General features: G+C 40.3%; 3 protein-coding genes across 6 annotated transcripts; 2 read left to right on the plus strand and 1 right to left on the minus strand.

Moving 5' to 3' along the window:
* Window positions 1-3,750: 3,750 nt before the first annotated feature.
* Window positions 3,751-4,797, minus strand: LOC126592326 (uncharacterized). The gene has a single exon (XM_050258025.1). It carries the CDS (start codon window positions 4,795-4,797, stop codon window positions 3,751-3,753), a length of 1,047 nt encoding a protein of 348 aa, XP_050113982.1.
* Window positions 4,798-6,607: 1,810 nt separating this feature from the next.
* On the plus strand, window positions 6,608-9,145 carry LOC126592718 (uncharacterized). 2 transcript variants are annotated; one of them, XR_007612762.1, is made up of 4 exons: window positions 6,608-7,012; window positions 7,102-7,201; window positions 7,301-7,398; window positions 8,917-9,145. XR_007612762.1 is itself a non-coding variant. In XM_050258484.1 (3 exons), exons 1-3 carry the CDS (start codon window positions 6,858-6,860, stop codon window positions 7,364-7,366), a joined length of 321 nt encoding a protein of 106 aa, XP_050114441.1. In that variant the 5' UTR covers window positions 6,608-6,857; the 3' UTR covers window positions 7,367-8,575. The 2 variants fall into 2 exon arrangements, 1 of the variants encoding a protein (XP_050114441.1); XM_050258484.1 differs by lacking the exon at window positions 8,917-9,145 and having other exon boundaries at window positions 7,301-8,575.
* A 2,670-nt stretch (window positions 9,146-11,815) lies between these two features.
* LOC126592498 (uncharacterized) lies at window positions 11,816-14,693 on the plus strand. Of its 3 annotated transcripts, none has more exons than XM_050258185.1 (2): window positions 11,816-13,614; window positions 14,264-14,693. In XM_050258185.1, the coding sequence occupies exons 1-2, from the start codon at window positions 12,046-12,048 to the stop codon at window positions 14,333-14,335; spliced, it is 1,641 nt and encodes a 546-aa protein (XP_050114142.1). In that variant the 5' UTR covers window positions 11,816-12,045; the 3' UTR covers window positions 14,336-14,693. The 3 variants fall into 3 exon arrangements, with proteins under 3 accessions (XP_050114142.1, XP_050114144.1, XP_050114143.1); XM_050258187.1 differs by having other exon boundaries at window positions 14,311-14,692; XM_050258186.1 differs by lacking the exon at window positions 14,264-14,693 and adding an exon at window positions 14,044-14,103.
* The last annotated feature ends 395 nt before the right edge of the window (window positions 14,694-15,088 follow it).

Here is a 15,088-nt window from a genome sequence, read left to right on the forward strand (position 1 = left end):
AGATGATATCGGGAGAGATGCCCGACATATCTCTATATGACCAAGCGAAGACCTCGGCGTTCTCTTGCAAAAAGGAGATCAGCGACAACCGAAGGGGTGGTGACAAAGTGGTGCCAATATTCACCATGCGGTCTGGATGGTCTTTGGAGATAGAGATCTTCTCTAACTCTTCAGCGGGTTGTGCTTGCTGGGTGAATGAGTCATCTCGAGGGTCGTCGGGTTGACTGTTGCCATCCTGAAGACCCGAGTTGGATTCATCTGGACTGGTCTTTACGACTTGGTTATGTATAAAGAGAGTCTCCTTGGGGACAGGCAGGTGTTGTTGTTTGACTGAAGTGTTGTAACATGATCGAGCACTAAGTTGATCTCCTCTGATGTACCCATTGCCGAAAGGGGTTGGAAACTTCATCAACAACATATGTGTGGATACCATGGCCTTGAGATCATTGATGCCTGTGCGCCCAAAGATGACATTGTATGCCGTTGGGCAGTTGACCACTAGGAAGTTAGTGGTAATAGTAGCTGTGTAGGGGCCTGTACCAATGGTGAAGGGTAAGTGTATACTCCCTAAGGGTTGCACGATATCGCCAGAGAAGCTTATCAGAGGAGAAATCGAGCGATCGAGCAAGTGTTCAGCTACATTAAGTGCCTTGAAAGCTTCAGCAAACATGATATTGACTGAAGCACCTGTGTCTATCAGGATTCGTTTCACATCAAAATTTGCTATGTGAGCTTCCACGATCAGCGGGTCATTGTGAGGGTAGATGATACCTCTTTCTTCCTCAGGGTAGAAACATATTGGATCCCAGTTAGGCTTTTGATACTTGCCTCCTCTGATGTCTTCCACGTGAAACACTTGATGGCCAGGTCTCAAAGTTCGTTCACTGCTTTTCATGGCCCTATTGGAAGATTCAGACATGGGTGTGCCGCCGCTTATGGAATATATCACATTCACCTGGCGTTGGTTACGGTTATCCCTTGGAGGGTGAAGGAGGAACCGATCAATTTTTCCTTCACGTGCCAAAGCTTCAATATGGTCACGGAGGATAATGCACTTCTCACTATCATGGCCATTATACTCGTGGTAGCAGCAAAACATGCCCGTGTTCTTCGTGGACTTGTAATCTGGCTGTCTTGGTTTTGGCTTTGGTATCAGGTGAGCTATACTGGGGTAGATGGCAGCACATGTAGCATTCAAAGAGGTGTATGTCTCATACCTCGGGGTAGGGCCTGTCTTGACACGTGATTGGCCCACTGCGTTGACTGCCTGGGGGCGGGCATTATTGTGACGATATCCTGAGTTATCGCGATAGTGCCCCTTATTCTTTTTATTAAAATGAGATTGGTGAGGATGGAAGTCCTTCCTTTTGGCCTGAGATTGATATGTCTGCTGACTTGGAGAAGCATTAAATGAGGCATGGGGGTGTGCTGCTACCATTTGGAAGGTTGAGGTCTTTTCATTCAGTTGGATCTGGCCTCCACTCCCTACTTGCTAATAAGGGGTGACTGTAGGGGGTTTCCCTTGATATGTCCTTGCCTCGGCGGAGGCATGGTTGTAAGCTTGTGTCATCACCTCAGAGTAAGTCTTCCAAGTGTTGGCATTGATCATGTACTTGAAGAAACAGTCACGTAAGCCTGCAGTGAAAGCCTTGAGTGCGGTCTTGTCATCTGCCTCAGCGCAGCGAGAATACTCATGGCTGAAGCGGCCAGCGTACTTTCGTAATGACTCGTCCGGCTTCTGATGAATAGTGTACAAGTCATCTGCGGAATGCAAGCGATCGGTCTGGAAGATGTGTTGAGAGACAAACAGCTTTCTCAACTCTTCAAATGAGTCTACTGTCTCAGGTGGAAGACGGCAATACCAGTTTAAAGCTCCGCCAGAGAGGGTGGAGGGGAAGAGAAGGCACCGTTCTTCGTCGGTGTGTCCCCGGTATACCATGGTGGACTCAAAGAGGTTAAGGTGTTCAATCGGGTCTTCCCTTCCAGTATAGAGCTGTAAGTCAAGCTTCTGCTTTGTCTTCGCTTGGAGGGGAGTGTTGAGGATCCTTCTTGTGAGAGGGCCAGGCCTGGGTTGGTTCCAGTCAGGTATCTCGGCTTGACGTTCAGCCTTCAGCTTGTTTACTTCCTCAAGGAGCTGCAGGACAAGGGGGTCCTGAGCGGAGTCGTGCACCACTGAAGTTTTCTTCTTTAAGTCCCCATCGCCTCTTGGAAGTAGGAAAGTTTGATCAAGATAGCGTGATCTTTCTCTGGACTCGCCACACTGACTTCTAGAGTGAGTATGTCGGAATGTTTCCGAGTCCCCAGTACCTTCATATTCTTCTGGGACTTGTTGCCCCTTCTCTAGATTGGCGGCTGGCCTGGGTCGTGGAAGAGGACCGAGTCTTTCAGAAACCCTTGGGTCATTGATCTTCGAGCTTATGTGGATGGGATTCTCTCGACGTTGCTTTAGGAAGTCTCGACAATCGCGATAGACAGCTTTTGATCCTTCCACACCCTCTGTGAGGAGGTGTTTTCCTCTACTTCTCCTGCTTCGGGTTGAAGCAGCTGGGTTGAGAGAAGTCTCATGTTGATTATCACATTGATGTGTAGCTCGATCCCTATCAGGGATGTCCGTGTCGGATATCGGCGACCCTCCGTGTTGGGGGGCATTCAGTTGATTGTGGACCTCGATAGGGGCGACGAGCTTGTGTGTTTGAGCCTGCCTAGCCTCGTGAAGCATCTCGAAAAGTTTTTCATATTGTTCCTGGAGGACTTCATTCTTCATCGCTATCTTGTTGTTCTGAACCTCTAGTTCATCGACTTTAGCTTGAAGAGTAACTCTATTTCCTTCCTGCTTTCGTTGCTTCATACTAGGTCCAGCAGGGGTGTCATTCTGTGTGCTGTGGCTTCTTTCGCTCCCCATATCGGACAGAGATGCTTGGCCAAAAGAGAGTGTACGAGCGGTGGAAACCAGCTTGACAAAGCTGAAGAGAGTGGGAATAAGTGTCGTTTCCCACAGACGGCGCCAAATGTTGATGCACAAAATCAGCGAAGACTTTGATACAACAGAAAGTGTCAGGTTTTGTGACCTTTGCTTGGTTGCTTCGGTCACTAGTGAGGATAAGTACGTAAATGAATAGAGACAGAGAAGCAAACACAGGATGTACGTGGTTCACCCAGATTGGCTACGTCCACGGAGTAGAGGAGTTCTCATTAATTGTGAAGGGTTTACACAAATACATAGGTTCAAGCTCTGGTTTAGTGAGTTCTAGTGAATAGTTTAGTACAAAATGACATTAGAGATTATTGTGGGAGAATGATCCCTATTTATAGAAGAGAGTTTCTAGTTTTGTTCTAATATTGACACATGTCGTGTTGTGATTGGCTTCTGATGTTGACACGTGTCGTGCTGTGATTGGCTTCTGATGTCGACACGTGTCGCATTGTGATTGGCCTTCTGGTTGAAGGGAAACTCTTCTGGGTCCTTGACGGTATAACGTTGACCGGTGCTCAGTAGTTTCGGGATTAGTCAAGTATGGTACAAACAAAAGCAAATACATCTCTCTCAATGTAAACAAGCATGCTATCACTCAACTATTGATCTCCCATTTTGTTACACAATGGTGTTTTCACAATTTTCATAGCAGAAAAAGCTCTCTCCACCGAAGCGGTTGCAACTGGTAACATCAAAGCCAATGTAAGAAGCTTATACACTAACATATAGCTTGCATACCTCCCGATCTTCACCAACTCCTTTGCAAGATCACCAATTCATCTTAATGATGAAAACTCACTATGCATCTTCATATCGTGAATGTAATTGTCAAGTTGAATTGGAAGATTCATGAGGTCCATACAATCAAAATCTTGAGAATAAAGTTGGGCTAGACGAACACTTTTTGCTTTGTCAAAATATGCAAAATTATTCACTGGACTCAAACATGCCATACAAAGAAGCAATTCGGTGTTTACCTCATTGAAGCTATCATTCAATTCCTTTAATTGTGTATCAAGGACTTGAAAATAGAGGTCCATATGATAGTAATGGAAGTTTATGAGTCTTAGAGCTTTACGTCTTGATTTTCCGGGTACAAAACGCAAATCCTCCATGTTAGGAACAACAATATCATGCTCTTGACAAAACTTTTGTACATCATCAAGCAAGTCTCCAAAGTCATCATCTCTCAAGGATTGTAGTCTTTGCTTGCATACTTCCACTAACGCCATCGCATTCACAATATCTTGATCTTTCTTTTGTAATGTTTGTGATAACTCATTTGTAATTTCCAATATGAATCTCATAAAAAAAAGGTGAAACACAAAATCAAAAGTTTGTATGTCATGGAATAACTTACTTACTTCACCAAAATTGTCTTGGTTGGTATCATCCTTAATCCATTCAAGCACCACCACCACAGCTTCAAACATGACAATAATACTAACTATAATACCATAATGTGAGTTCCAACGTGTATCACAAGGATGCATGAGACTAATCTCTTGATTTAACCCTCTACCCGTTTCAAGATCACCAATATCAAGAGCTTTCTTAATTTGTTCTAGTTGTTTCTCTCTAAATGCATCACGACGCTTACACGATGATCCAATAATATTGACCAAAATACTAGCATTGTTGAAGAAAATGGCGACACCCTCAATTCCCTTTGCAACGGCTACAAGAGCTAGTTGAAGTTGGTGTGCAAAACAATGAACATAAAATGCTTGAGGATACTTGTTCAAAATATTTGCTTTAAGGCCATTTTGTTCTCCTTTCATATTACTAGCTCCATCATAGCCCTGTTCCCGTAACTTAGACATACTCAAATTTGTTGAAGCAAATAATCTCTCAATGGTCTCTTCAAGCAAGCTACTAGTTGTAGAGGAGACATGTTGCACACCCAAAAACCTTTTAATTACTTTTCGTTCCTTGTCACATAACGCAATACCACCGCCATTTTCTCTTTAGTTGAAGAATCACATGATCTATCAACCAAAAGAAAAAAAAATGTACCTTCTATATCTTTAGTAATTGCACCAATAGTTTCAATGGCACATGCACGGACAAGATCTTTTTGAATATCGGAAGAAGTATACTTGAGATTCTTGAACATGTGTGCGCGAAGCACCAGCGAATCGACACTCGAGAGATTGCCAGAGAGATCGAGAATCCTCCATACCAACCGTCAAAGGTAGCAAATCTTCAGACATAGTAGAATTAATCCAAATCATCAAGATTTGATCTCGCTTACACTAGATTTCATAAGCAACGTTGAGAACTCGAGATCCGGCTGAATCAAGAAAAAATTGAGGAGGACATAGATCTTTGCCATTTACAAGCCCTAAAAGCTTGAATTTCTTCAAAACAGGAAGAAAGAGGCTGCTCCAGGTGATAAAATTGTGACTGTTGAGCTTCATTTGTACCATGCCCACAATATTCTGAACAGTAATCGATCCGAGAGAAACAATCAAAGGATTGGGGACCTCATTGTGATGAGTATTACCAGAAGAATTTCCTGGAGAAGAGGAATTAGGAGAATTCAGAGTTGTCGTCATGAGAGGAATCAAACTTATTGCAGCAGAAATTGAAGAATTGGAGAAGCAGAGATCTGTTTGGGATACGAGAAAATGTGAGAAAATACAAGAAAGTATGAGAAAGGGGAAGCGTAGGATTGACGCGTCGTTAGACATCAGCGAGGGATATCATGATAGAAAGTGAAAAAAACTGAATCTTTCATTTTAATGAATCAGAATCATACATCGAGAGAGTATTTATACATACACCAAATGAATGCTGACTCAGCACTTTAACTTAGCAACAACTAGCAACAGCTGGTGTTGAGCAAAAATTGTACATAATATGTAAACAAATAATTCACTCGACACAATTTCACCCTCGTTCATTTTTCTGAAGAGGGTTTTATTAATTTGAGTTCGACCCATTCTAGGCTATGCGCCTATTAATTACAACCCTTCTTTTAGGAAAGGAATACCCTTTGATTCTAATTCGAATAAAAATGTAACTTGAGGATTTTGGTGTTTGTTTGATTTTGTGACTGCACCTAGGTCGAATCCTAGATTGCCTACGTACCCTCTTGAGGGATCAAGTCGCTCGTAGTTCAGGTATTTGGTACTTGTTTGGATTTGATGCCTTGTGCAGTTTTAGCTCATGCGGGCGAGGAGCATAGAAAATTTGATATGGCTTCATGCCATTTGAGACTTTTCTTCGGCTTTGTGCCACTCGGGATTTGATACGGCTTTGTGCCATTTGAAACTTTCTTCGGCTTCGTGCCATTTTGGTATTTGACGGCAGGAGTGAATTTAGTTTATATAAACCAGGGATTCGTTTCGGTTTCACGGTTGTGTCTAAAACTTGATATCAGACTGCCTACGTATCCTTAACGGAATCAAACCGGCGTAGTTCATAAAAAATATTTGATTTGGATTTGTGTTCAGACTTTGGCAAAAGAAAAGTGCCCAAAAGATGATGACTGGCAACAAAACAAAACAAAAACAAAAAATGAATTCATGGTTTTTTGCCAAGTATGACCCATGCCTTTTCCTTTAATAATCAAAGCTTAGTGTATTTAGGGTGAGTCCATACTTCCCACGTGATGAGCAACCTTTCTTTCTTTTACTTGCCTTCATTTACTTTGTCTTGAACCATTCCATCTTGTCTTCATGCCTGACACTAACTGGGCAGTATAGTAGCAAAGCAAATCTTTGCTTTATTGTTTAATAAAAGCAAGTGGTAAAGTACCATTTTTTATAAATGCCTTTTTAGGTTTTAGGTCCCCTGCTTTTTCATGCTTTGATTTTTTATCCCTGCCGTGCCTCTCCTTGATGGTTTTGAGGATTTAGCATCCTCATCCCCCGGTAAGATGGCTTCAGCGATCCACTTTCCTTTGGCTTTGAAATCTGGTGGTTTTCCTTTAGAAGCAAGCGACTATTCCACTATATTTGGACTTCCGTGGACTTCGTTGCATTTCAAACTTCTATTTGGATTGGGTATCCATGGATTTCAGAGTAGGAATGGGTAAGGTTTGTTGGAGTTTAAATTTTTTGTTCCAATTACTTCAATTTTCCGTCATTTCTCTTTAAACCGCAAAGTCCCACTTTACGCAGGACACAAGAGTTCTCATCTTCCTGCTGCCCTATTCTTTTGCTTGTGTGCTTCCTCTGCGGATCGAAAACTCAAAACAAAGAGGGGGAAGAAATCGAGCAGGTTACCCATTTTTGTTTTCTTTATGTTCTGGGTTTGTTTATGTATTTGGAGTGAAATGAAACTCTAGCTGCAATGAACTTTATCAATTATTTCGTGCAGGAGTCCCAGGAAACGACATCTCTTCGATTGGTTGTTGGACAAAACCATTTTGCAGCCCCGAGTTAGTTGAAGATAATTGTTGATTTATGGCTCCGAATGTGAGAGTTTGTACTCTGAAATTTGTAGTAACGTACTCATAATATCTGCCATATTTTGAATGAGTTTTGACGTACTCATGTGTGATTATCACTCTGGTATTTTTGTTTCCACAAAGAGATTTTACTTGACTGGCTTTGACAGTAGCATTTGGACACCCTTTTTTGTGTTCCCATTTATGTTTTGTCTTCGATGCTTGCCATTTTTTTTTCAACTTGAGACAGCCTGAACCTTTTTTTTAATCCAACTTTTCCGTGGTAGAGAAGCAAATTTCTTTTAGCTATCTATTTAAAGATTGGGAAATTTCCTTTCTTTCCTTGTCTTTATCAATGGTTGAATTGGGGACTTTCTTTTGTGGACTTTAGACCAAACATGAGTCGGTCAAGGGGAGTTTAGGCTTTCTTTTCCTTTGCAAACCATCTTTTCCATTTTTCCTTTTTCTTGGACTCTATCCCCAATAAGTTTTCATAGGATTTTTAGCCAAAGGCATGCTCCATATCTTGTACCCGTGAGCAGCAAAGAAAACACCAAACACGATAATTTCTTTCCTCTCGAGTTTCATCTTGGTAAATGTTGCTTCCCTGCTACTTTTCTTCATAGAGACCAAATATGAGTTAGTCAAGGGGAGCAAAAGTTGCATTTTGCTTCTTTTCCCTTGTTTATTTGTCCACAAATGCATCTGTTTTCTCATTGGACCGCAAAGAATGAGTTTCGTCTGGCTTTATGCAACACGGCATTTGCCAAACCCATCTACTTCAAGTCGCATAATGTACGGACGGCAGGTATGGGTTACTTAGACTTTGATTGGAACTTCACGGGGTGGTCTAGGCCACCCCGAAGAAATTCATGGGATTTTTGGAGATCATTTCTGCTGCAGTTAGTGGTTCAGAATCTCCACCTCCATATGTTTGGTGCAGAAAAAAATACCAAACAACGAAACAAAGGACACAAAAAAAAAAAAACTAAAAGAAATATTAGAACATTTGATTTGTCCTTCTCTGTTTTTTTTTCTCCTTGCGTTGTGGACCATTGTCAAATGAAGGGGAATGTCATGGACCATTGCCTGGTGGTCTTCGGCTGCCATTTTTTTGCGTTTCTTCTTTCGCGTCCTTCTCTGTTTCTTGTATATATGTATAACATAACAAAAATCAAGAGAAAAATAAATTTAACAGGGCTTTGTTTTTAGAGAACTTTAACGAAAAGCACCCGGTACTGTTCACTTTAACGAAAAACCACATTTTTACACTAAAAAGTCAATCCTAGTACTATTCATTTTACCCTTTATTTTGTCCTTATCATTAAAACTCAAAGTTTTCAAGCCATTTTCATTAGTTTTCCTTTGTTTTTATACCTGGTGATGAATATTCTTCTTTGGTTCTTGACTTCGAAAGCACGAAAGATTGAATTCCTTCTCTTTTCTGGCAGCACTTCGTTGCTTTTGGTATTCTCTCAAAGTTTCTCTATTTTCTGCAGAGTTTCCCCTTCCTTTTTTCTGTCTTTTTTCCTTTTACTTGCTGCAGGTGATGCTTATTTATAGGCATCCTAGGAAAGCTCTAGAATTTGCTACGTGGGGGAAGTTGGAGGCCATGATCTCCTGCCACTTTTACTTAACCTCTCCCACTAACTTGTGCAGTTTTTTTTCACACCCTGCAGAGAAGGAGGTTTCTGTGTTGCACGTTTTCTTCCCCCTTTTGTAGGAAGAAATTCATATTTTATTTTTTTTATTTGTTTATTTCTGGATGTTGTTTTGTATGTAATGCTCATCCTCATCTTTTGTATGTAAGGCCCATCCTCATCTTTTGGGTTGGATTGCATTTTGTTTTTTTTTCGGCCTTGTAGTTTGGCCCAATTTACATGGACTCTATTTTTTATATGTCATGTATTTTTATTGTTCAACAGCTGGTCATAAAACTAACTCTAACTATACTAACTAGCTACCAGTAGTAATATGATGTAGGTGATGTTCATGATTAGTTTGTGAACCTGCAGTACTTCTATCACTATTTATATGCTAGAGTTGGGGAGACATAGTAATTGGAGAATTGCAATCCATTTTATATGGAAGGGTAGTCTCCATGCAGCCACTCTAACTAAACACTTTACTAATGTTCTTCAACTGTTACTATATTTTTGTGATATATTTTTCTACGTCTTTTATATTTGTTTACCTTATTTATAAAACGATTAAGGTTTTACAAATTTTTGGGACGAAATTTATTTTAAGGGGGGTTGATTGTAATACTCCATATTTTAAAAACAAACTACACACACACACACATGTAGGGCTGGGTTCAGTTTGAAACGGTTCGATTTTTTGCCAAAACCGAAACCAAACCGAAATTTTGGTTCGGTTCAATTTTTTTTCGATTTTAGTTTTTTTTTGTTCGGTTTCGGCCCGGTTCGATTTTTTGGTAAATCTGGATATTGGTACTGATCAAACCACTATCTTCATCTACAAATCACAACAACAATTACATTCATTTAGGGTTTGCAGGATTTGTGGGCTGGTATTGATGCAGCAAAATATAGAGAGGGAAAAGCTAATTTTTTTTGTCAGAACATGAATCTTTTATCCAACACAATAAAAATAAAATAAAAAACTTGGATTGAATCAGATGGAAAGAAACAAACACAGATACATAATCTACATCCCCACGCATGATCTACAACCCATACTTTCTTTGCTCTATGTCCGTCTATTGAATCTAAAACCAAGACATAATCTGCAGCATACACCTCTATTCATCTCCACCCATTTTTTTTCTCCATAACTAAAATGAAAACTCTATCACATCTTCACGGATAGCACAAAATCTAAATATTGAATCTCATACACTAACTGCAAATCAATAACCCAAATCCCTAAGTCTAGAAAACCCTAAGTTACTCTTCCTAAATCCCTAAAATTGAATACCTTTTGATTGAGAGAGAAGAGGGGATGTTGCAGGGTCAGCATGCTCGCAGCCATGGGGATGGGTGCTGGAGCTAGAGGGATGACTGAGAGAGAAGAGGGGACGAGATAGAGAAAATGGAGAAATTGGATGCATGGACATGGAGGGTCTCACAAATATGAAGCTTGGAATAGAAAGGAGGATGCGGGTTACGGAGAAGAATGGAGAAATGGACATGGAGGAAGTCTGGAGGCAGGGAACGATAGAGAGAGAAGAGGGGAATGAAAAATAGAAAAAGTGTGGCTGCGCTAGGGTTTTGTTGATTTGGTCATAAAAATTAAAAAAGAATCTCCAAAATCCGGGAGGCATGAGGAGGGTTCAAACCCATGCGCTCCACCAGCTTGGAAAGTTTCACTGAAACCAACTTCACAACAGGTTCTGTTTTATTATAATTGTATGACTAAACTATTTATAAACATTGAAAAAAATAATTATATATATATATATATATCGGTTTGGTTCAGTTCGGTTCGGTTTTCGAACCTCAAAAACCGAAACCGAACTGGCCAGATTTGATTAAGTTCGGTTTGAAAGTTTCGGTTTGATTTTTTTCGGCCTCGTTCGGTTTGGTTTTCGATTTTTTTCGGTTTTTGGTTTTTTGAACCCACCCCTACACACGTGTATGTGGTAATTATTTTTATTTCAAGTATAAATTCTTTTCTTTGGGTTTCTTTATTACACTATGTTTATATAAGAACTCATACTTTTGATATATAAACTAGTCTCAACGCAAGATCTTTTTCTACAAAATTATTACAAAACTAGTTAGTATTATTTCATATTTAATTAGAGATATTTTTAGTTTGAATTGGACAGCTAAGATTAAGGTTGGATTACATGACTAGAATTTATAAGACATAGGCCCAAAGTCTTCCATAACCTTAGTTTCACGTAGGCCCAATAAACTTTCTTAGCCATCCACACTACGATCCACTTGGCAAGCCCCTACATGTGGCTTGGGCTCATTTTAGCACATAACGTGGTTGGCACAATTTGTCTATGATGTGAACGTCATAACATGACTTTGGCATGATAAATTTGCATGGATTTGCATAGACTTGGCGTGATTATACAAACGTTCAAGTTATAAATTAATATTTTATTAGCATGAGTTTCGTATTCCTAGTCATACCAAAACAAGGAAAGTAAATTCCCTGTGTAAATCCAAACAGGAATAGAGAGAAGGGATAAATAAAAAGATGATAAACACAAAATCTTTTAACAATTTATATACACTTATTTAATTTGTAATGTTATTTTTATTTATTTAATCTGAAGATTAAAATGAAAGAGAAACACACTCTTTCAACGTATCACAATCACATACTCCTATTTAATTTAATTTTTTTTTACTTAATGTTCAACTTGAAAACTGAAAAAAAAAAAATTGTGCGGGAGGCCTCCAAAAAAAACTAAGAATAAAAGCATGTGGGTTACCCTTTATTTGGTGAATGAGGTTTCTGCAAAGTGAAAAAGAGTTTAGGGCTATATCTAGAGACTAGATCGATCGACGAACTACTGCCCTTTACAGCTTCTCACAAAACATTACGAATACGTTACTCGTAAAAGAAATACATTGACGACGTTTCTGTTCTGTTAATTGCTTAGTTTCAGAATTCATTCATTCTAGGGTAGGGTAGGGTTTTGCTATCAAAGCTGGTGGCGGTGGCGGTGGCGGCGGGGTAGTCGTCGTCGTCAATGGTTTCCTCTCCGGCTCCGGCAGAGGCTGCCGTTGACCTGAATCTGAGTGTTAATCTTAACGATTCAGATTCAAATTCAGTTTCAGATTCAGGAGTTATGAGGAGGAGCAATTTATTATCATTATTATGTTGGTGCGAGGATGCATTGTTTAATGTTTTGTGTAGATTATCACAAAGGGATTTGGTAAAGTGCAAGATGGTGTCCAAGTCCTGGCAATGGCACCGAATAATCTCCCGTGTGTGGCTGCAGATGTTTTGGCCGCGGTCTCCTACCTTGGGTCTTTTCTACCGTACGATCCACTCTTGCGACGGTATGTATCAGTTACTCTCCTTGGTCTATTTATATGATTATCCCTTCTTCAAGTCCCCCGAATCGTCGTTACCGCATGTGGATTGGGGCGGTAAACTGTGTCGGTGGCAGAGACGTGACTTCTCTGACAATCTCAGGGACTCTTGTAATGGGTTACTTCTGTTGTTCAACCCAACAACTTACCAGTTTTGTGTGAGCAACCCCATCACTAAGCAACACGCCTCCATCCCTCTTCCTGTAGTGGAAGCCGAGGAGGCCGATTTCTGTGCTGCCTTGGCTTATGACCCTGTCGAGTCAGATCACTACAGAGTTGTTCGAATTGATTATTTCCATTCCCAGCAACAACCAACCTCCATAACCACAACCACCCCAATGGACATTTTCTCGTCGCATTCTAGACAGTGGGTTCGACATGGGTTGCGACTTGACCCCGCTTTTGTTGAGGGCTTCAAAAGGTTCAAACTTTGCAGGAAATTTTTCTACTTGCGTGGGGTGTTATACAGCTTAGCTACCTCAGGGAAACTTTTGTGTATTGATCTCAATACTGTCGAAGCTCGTGCCTTTCAACTCCCTCCTCGTCCTGTCCTTGAGGAGGAGGACCATGACGATGATGATAAAACAATGGTGGGATGTCTTCTTGGGGTGTCAATGGACCTTGTCTGTTATGTAAACCGTGATGCTTCAGATAATTTTTATTTTTGGTCTTATGATGATCGACCAGGATGTGAATCTGGTGATAGATGGACTCTCAGATATAGTGTGTGTGGCATGGCGTTAAGAATGAAAGTGCTTTTCGCTTCGGATGGCAAGTACAATCAACGTCATGATACTCTGGTACCGTTTGCAATAAGTCCAAATTCTCATGTGCTGTTCTTTGGCACTCGAAAGCTGATCTTTCGCTATGACTTAGAAAGTAGAAGAAAGCTGAAACTGCTTCAAGAGACACGGTTGAACATAGCTGTACCGGGATATCACTTTCCTTGCTTCACGCTCCGTGCTTGCTTGATGCCTTTCTATGGTCTGGATCATGCTCAGAAGAGTGTTGGCTCTCCATTTCCAGCAGCACAAGAAGTTTCCAAGGGAGCAAAGATTTTGAGTGAGGAAATAGCTTGCCAGTGTGATACAGAAAAAGACTCCTGGATTGGGCATGTGGACTCTTACTTTGTATATAAAGACAGAAGACCCTTTTTGTATCCTAGCGAAATGCAGTTATGTGCGGGGATGGAGGAGATGGAATTACCCAAACCACAACAACAGGTTCGTAGCTTCCTTCTCTAGACTCAATTATCACCGCCAGTGCAAAGACCTGAGTCCGTATCAACCTAGACAGCGTTTGCTGCCACGAGTTATGCATAGATGACTGATATGATAATCTCTTTATTTTTTTTTATTGACTATATAGCATATAATAATTTGGATCTAGATACTCTTGATTATGGGTCTAATAACAATAATCAACTAAATTCAAGCAGCTGCATGCATATCTTCAGTACATCAAATGCTGAGAAAAAAGTTGTACAAATTTATTAAAAATCAGTTAGATGCGAAAACGTATTAAGTGATGAAGAACCCGGTGAAAAGAAAAAGACATGAGATATATGTTGCTAGAATTTCAAGAAATTAATTAAATTAGTATACAATATATACTATATCCAATTGAAGAAAGCAATATTAATTCTAGTGCAGCCAAATGCTCAAAGATAAGATACAGATACAAGAGAGGAGGAGGAGAAGAGCAACAACGATTAATACGTTACGGCACGCTAGCAAGCATTGAGAATTGACCCTAATTATATTATCAGAATGTTGACTTAATAAGACTATCATCAATGGTTTTCACAAACATTAATTTCACAGCCTCCTCGATCTGATGTGGTGTAACTTAATTTCACAAACATTAATGCAGCATTGTCCAACAGCAACTGAATTCACAGTTTCCAATTTGTCGTCCAGGTCGTTGTTCATTGAGAAAGACTGATGACTGATGACAACACAACATTGACAGTGGAAATGCCACTTAGTACTACGGTGTAATGGTATTCCTCTTCATTTGTAAGTCAGAGGTCTCTTAGGTTCGAATCTCGCCAAATGCGAGTTTGAACCGCATTATTGCTAGCCCATTGTGAGGCTAAGCCCACCTCCTTCCCCTTAGTTTAGATAATATCGTTTGTTCAAAAAAAAAAAAAGACAGTGGAGATAGCCTAAGACTAAAAATTAGCTCAAGAACTATATAGCTAGAAACCTAGAAGTGATGTAATTATAAAAGTACTAACCTCTTTCTCTTGCTCAAAAATTCTCCCTCGCACTCTTCTTTTTCTTCTTCTCCACTTGCTTTGTGTTGGGGATATTTTGATCGAGTTGGATTTGGGCTTCAGTGGAAACTCCCAATTCCCCTAGTTTGTGTCCAATATCAAGTCTCGAGATACCTCGAAAGAATTAACGTGTCTTAAAAAGTATCTCAGTTGAATTAATGGCTAAAGAATGAATGCTTAAGACAAATTATGGCTCGCTTAAGCGCGGTCGTGAATTGGAAGTTAAAAGCTTATTAGTTTAGCACCATCGTCGGCCTTGGCTAGTCACACTAAGCAGTGAAAGCCGGGGCACGGAGGACAACGACGACGTTGTGACTAAGATCATACATACTATTAAGGCGCTCACCGTCCAAGAGAACTGCTCCGTTCTAGCCAACGTGTCCATCACCAAACCCTTGACTGTGGAGTTGACAAAGTGT

This window comes from Malus sylvestris, chromosome 12 (assembly GCF_916048215.2).
Source record: "Malus sylvestris chromosome 12, drMalSylv7.2, whole genome shotgun sequence".
In the NCBI taxonomy this organism is placed as follows: domain Eukaryota; kingdom Viridiplantae; phylum Streptophyta; class Magnoliopsida; order Rosales; family Rosaceae; genus Malus; species Malus sylvestris.

Excerpts from the sequence above, each read along its gene's own strand:
- LOC126592498 (XM_050258185.1), top strand. The coding sequence starts at position 12,046 with ATGGTTTCCTCTCCGGCTCCGGCAGAGGCTGCCGTTGACCTGAATCTG. Across the intron at positions 13,615-14,263 it reads TACCCAAACCACAACAACAG|CATTGTCCAACAGCAACTGA; the intron begins GTTCGTAGCTTC and ends ACATTAATGCAG.
- LOC126592718 (XM_050258484.1), top strand. The coding sequence starts at position 6,858 with ATGGCTTCAGCGATCCACTTTCCTTTGGCTTTGAAATCTGGTGGTTTT. Across the intron at positions 7,013-7,101 it reads GGATTTCAGAGTAGGAATGG|GACACAAGAGTTCTCATCTT; the intron begins GTAAGGTTTGTT and ends CACTTTACGCAG. Across the intron at positions 7,202-7,300 it reads AGGGGGAAGAAATCGAGCAG|GAGTCCCAGGAAACGACATC; the intron begins GTTACCCATTTT and ends TATTTCGTGCAG.
- LOC126592326 (XM_050258025.1), bottom strand. The coding sequence starts at position 4,797 with ATGTCTAAGTTACGGGAACAGGGCTATGATGGAGCTAGTAATATGAAA.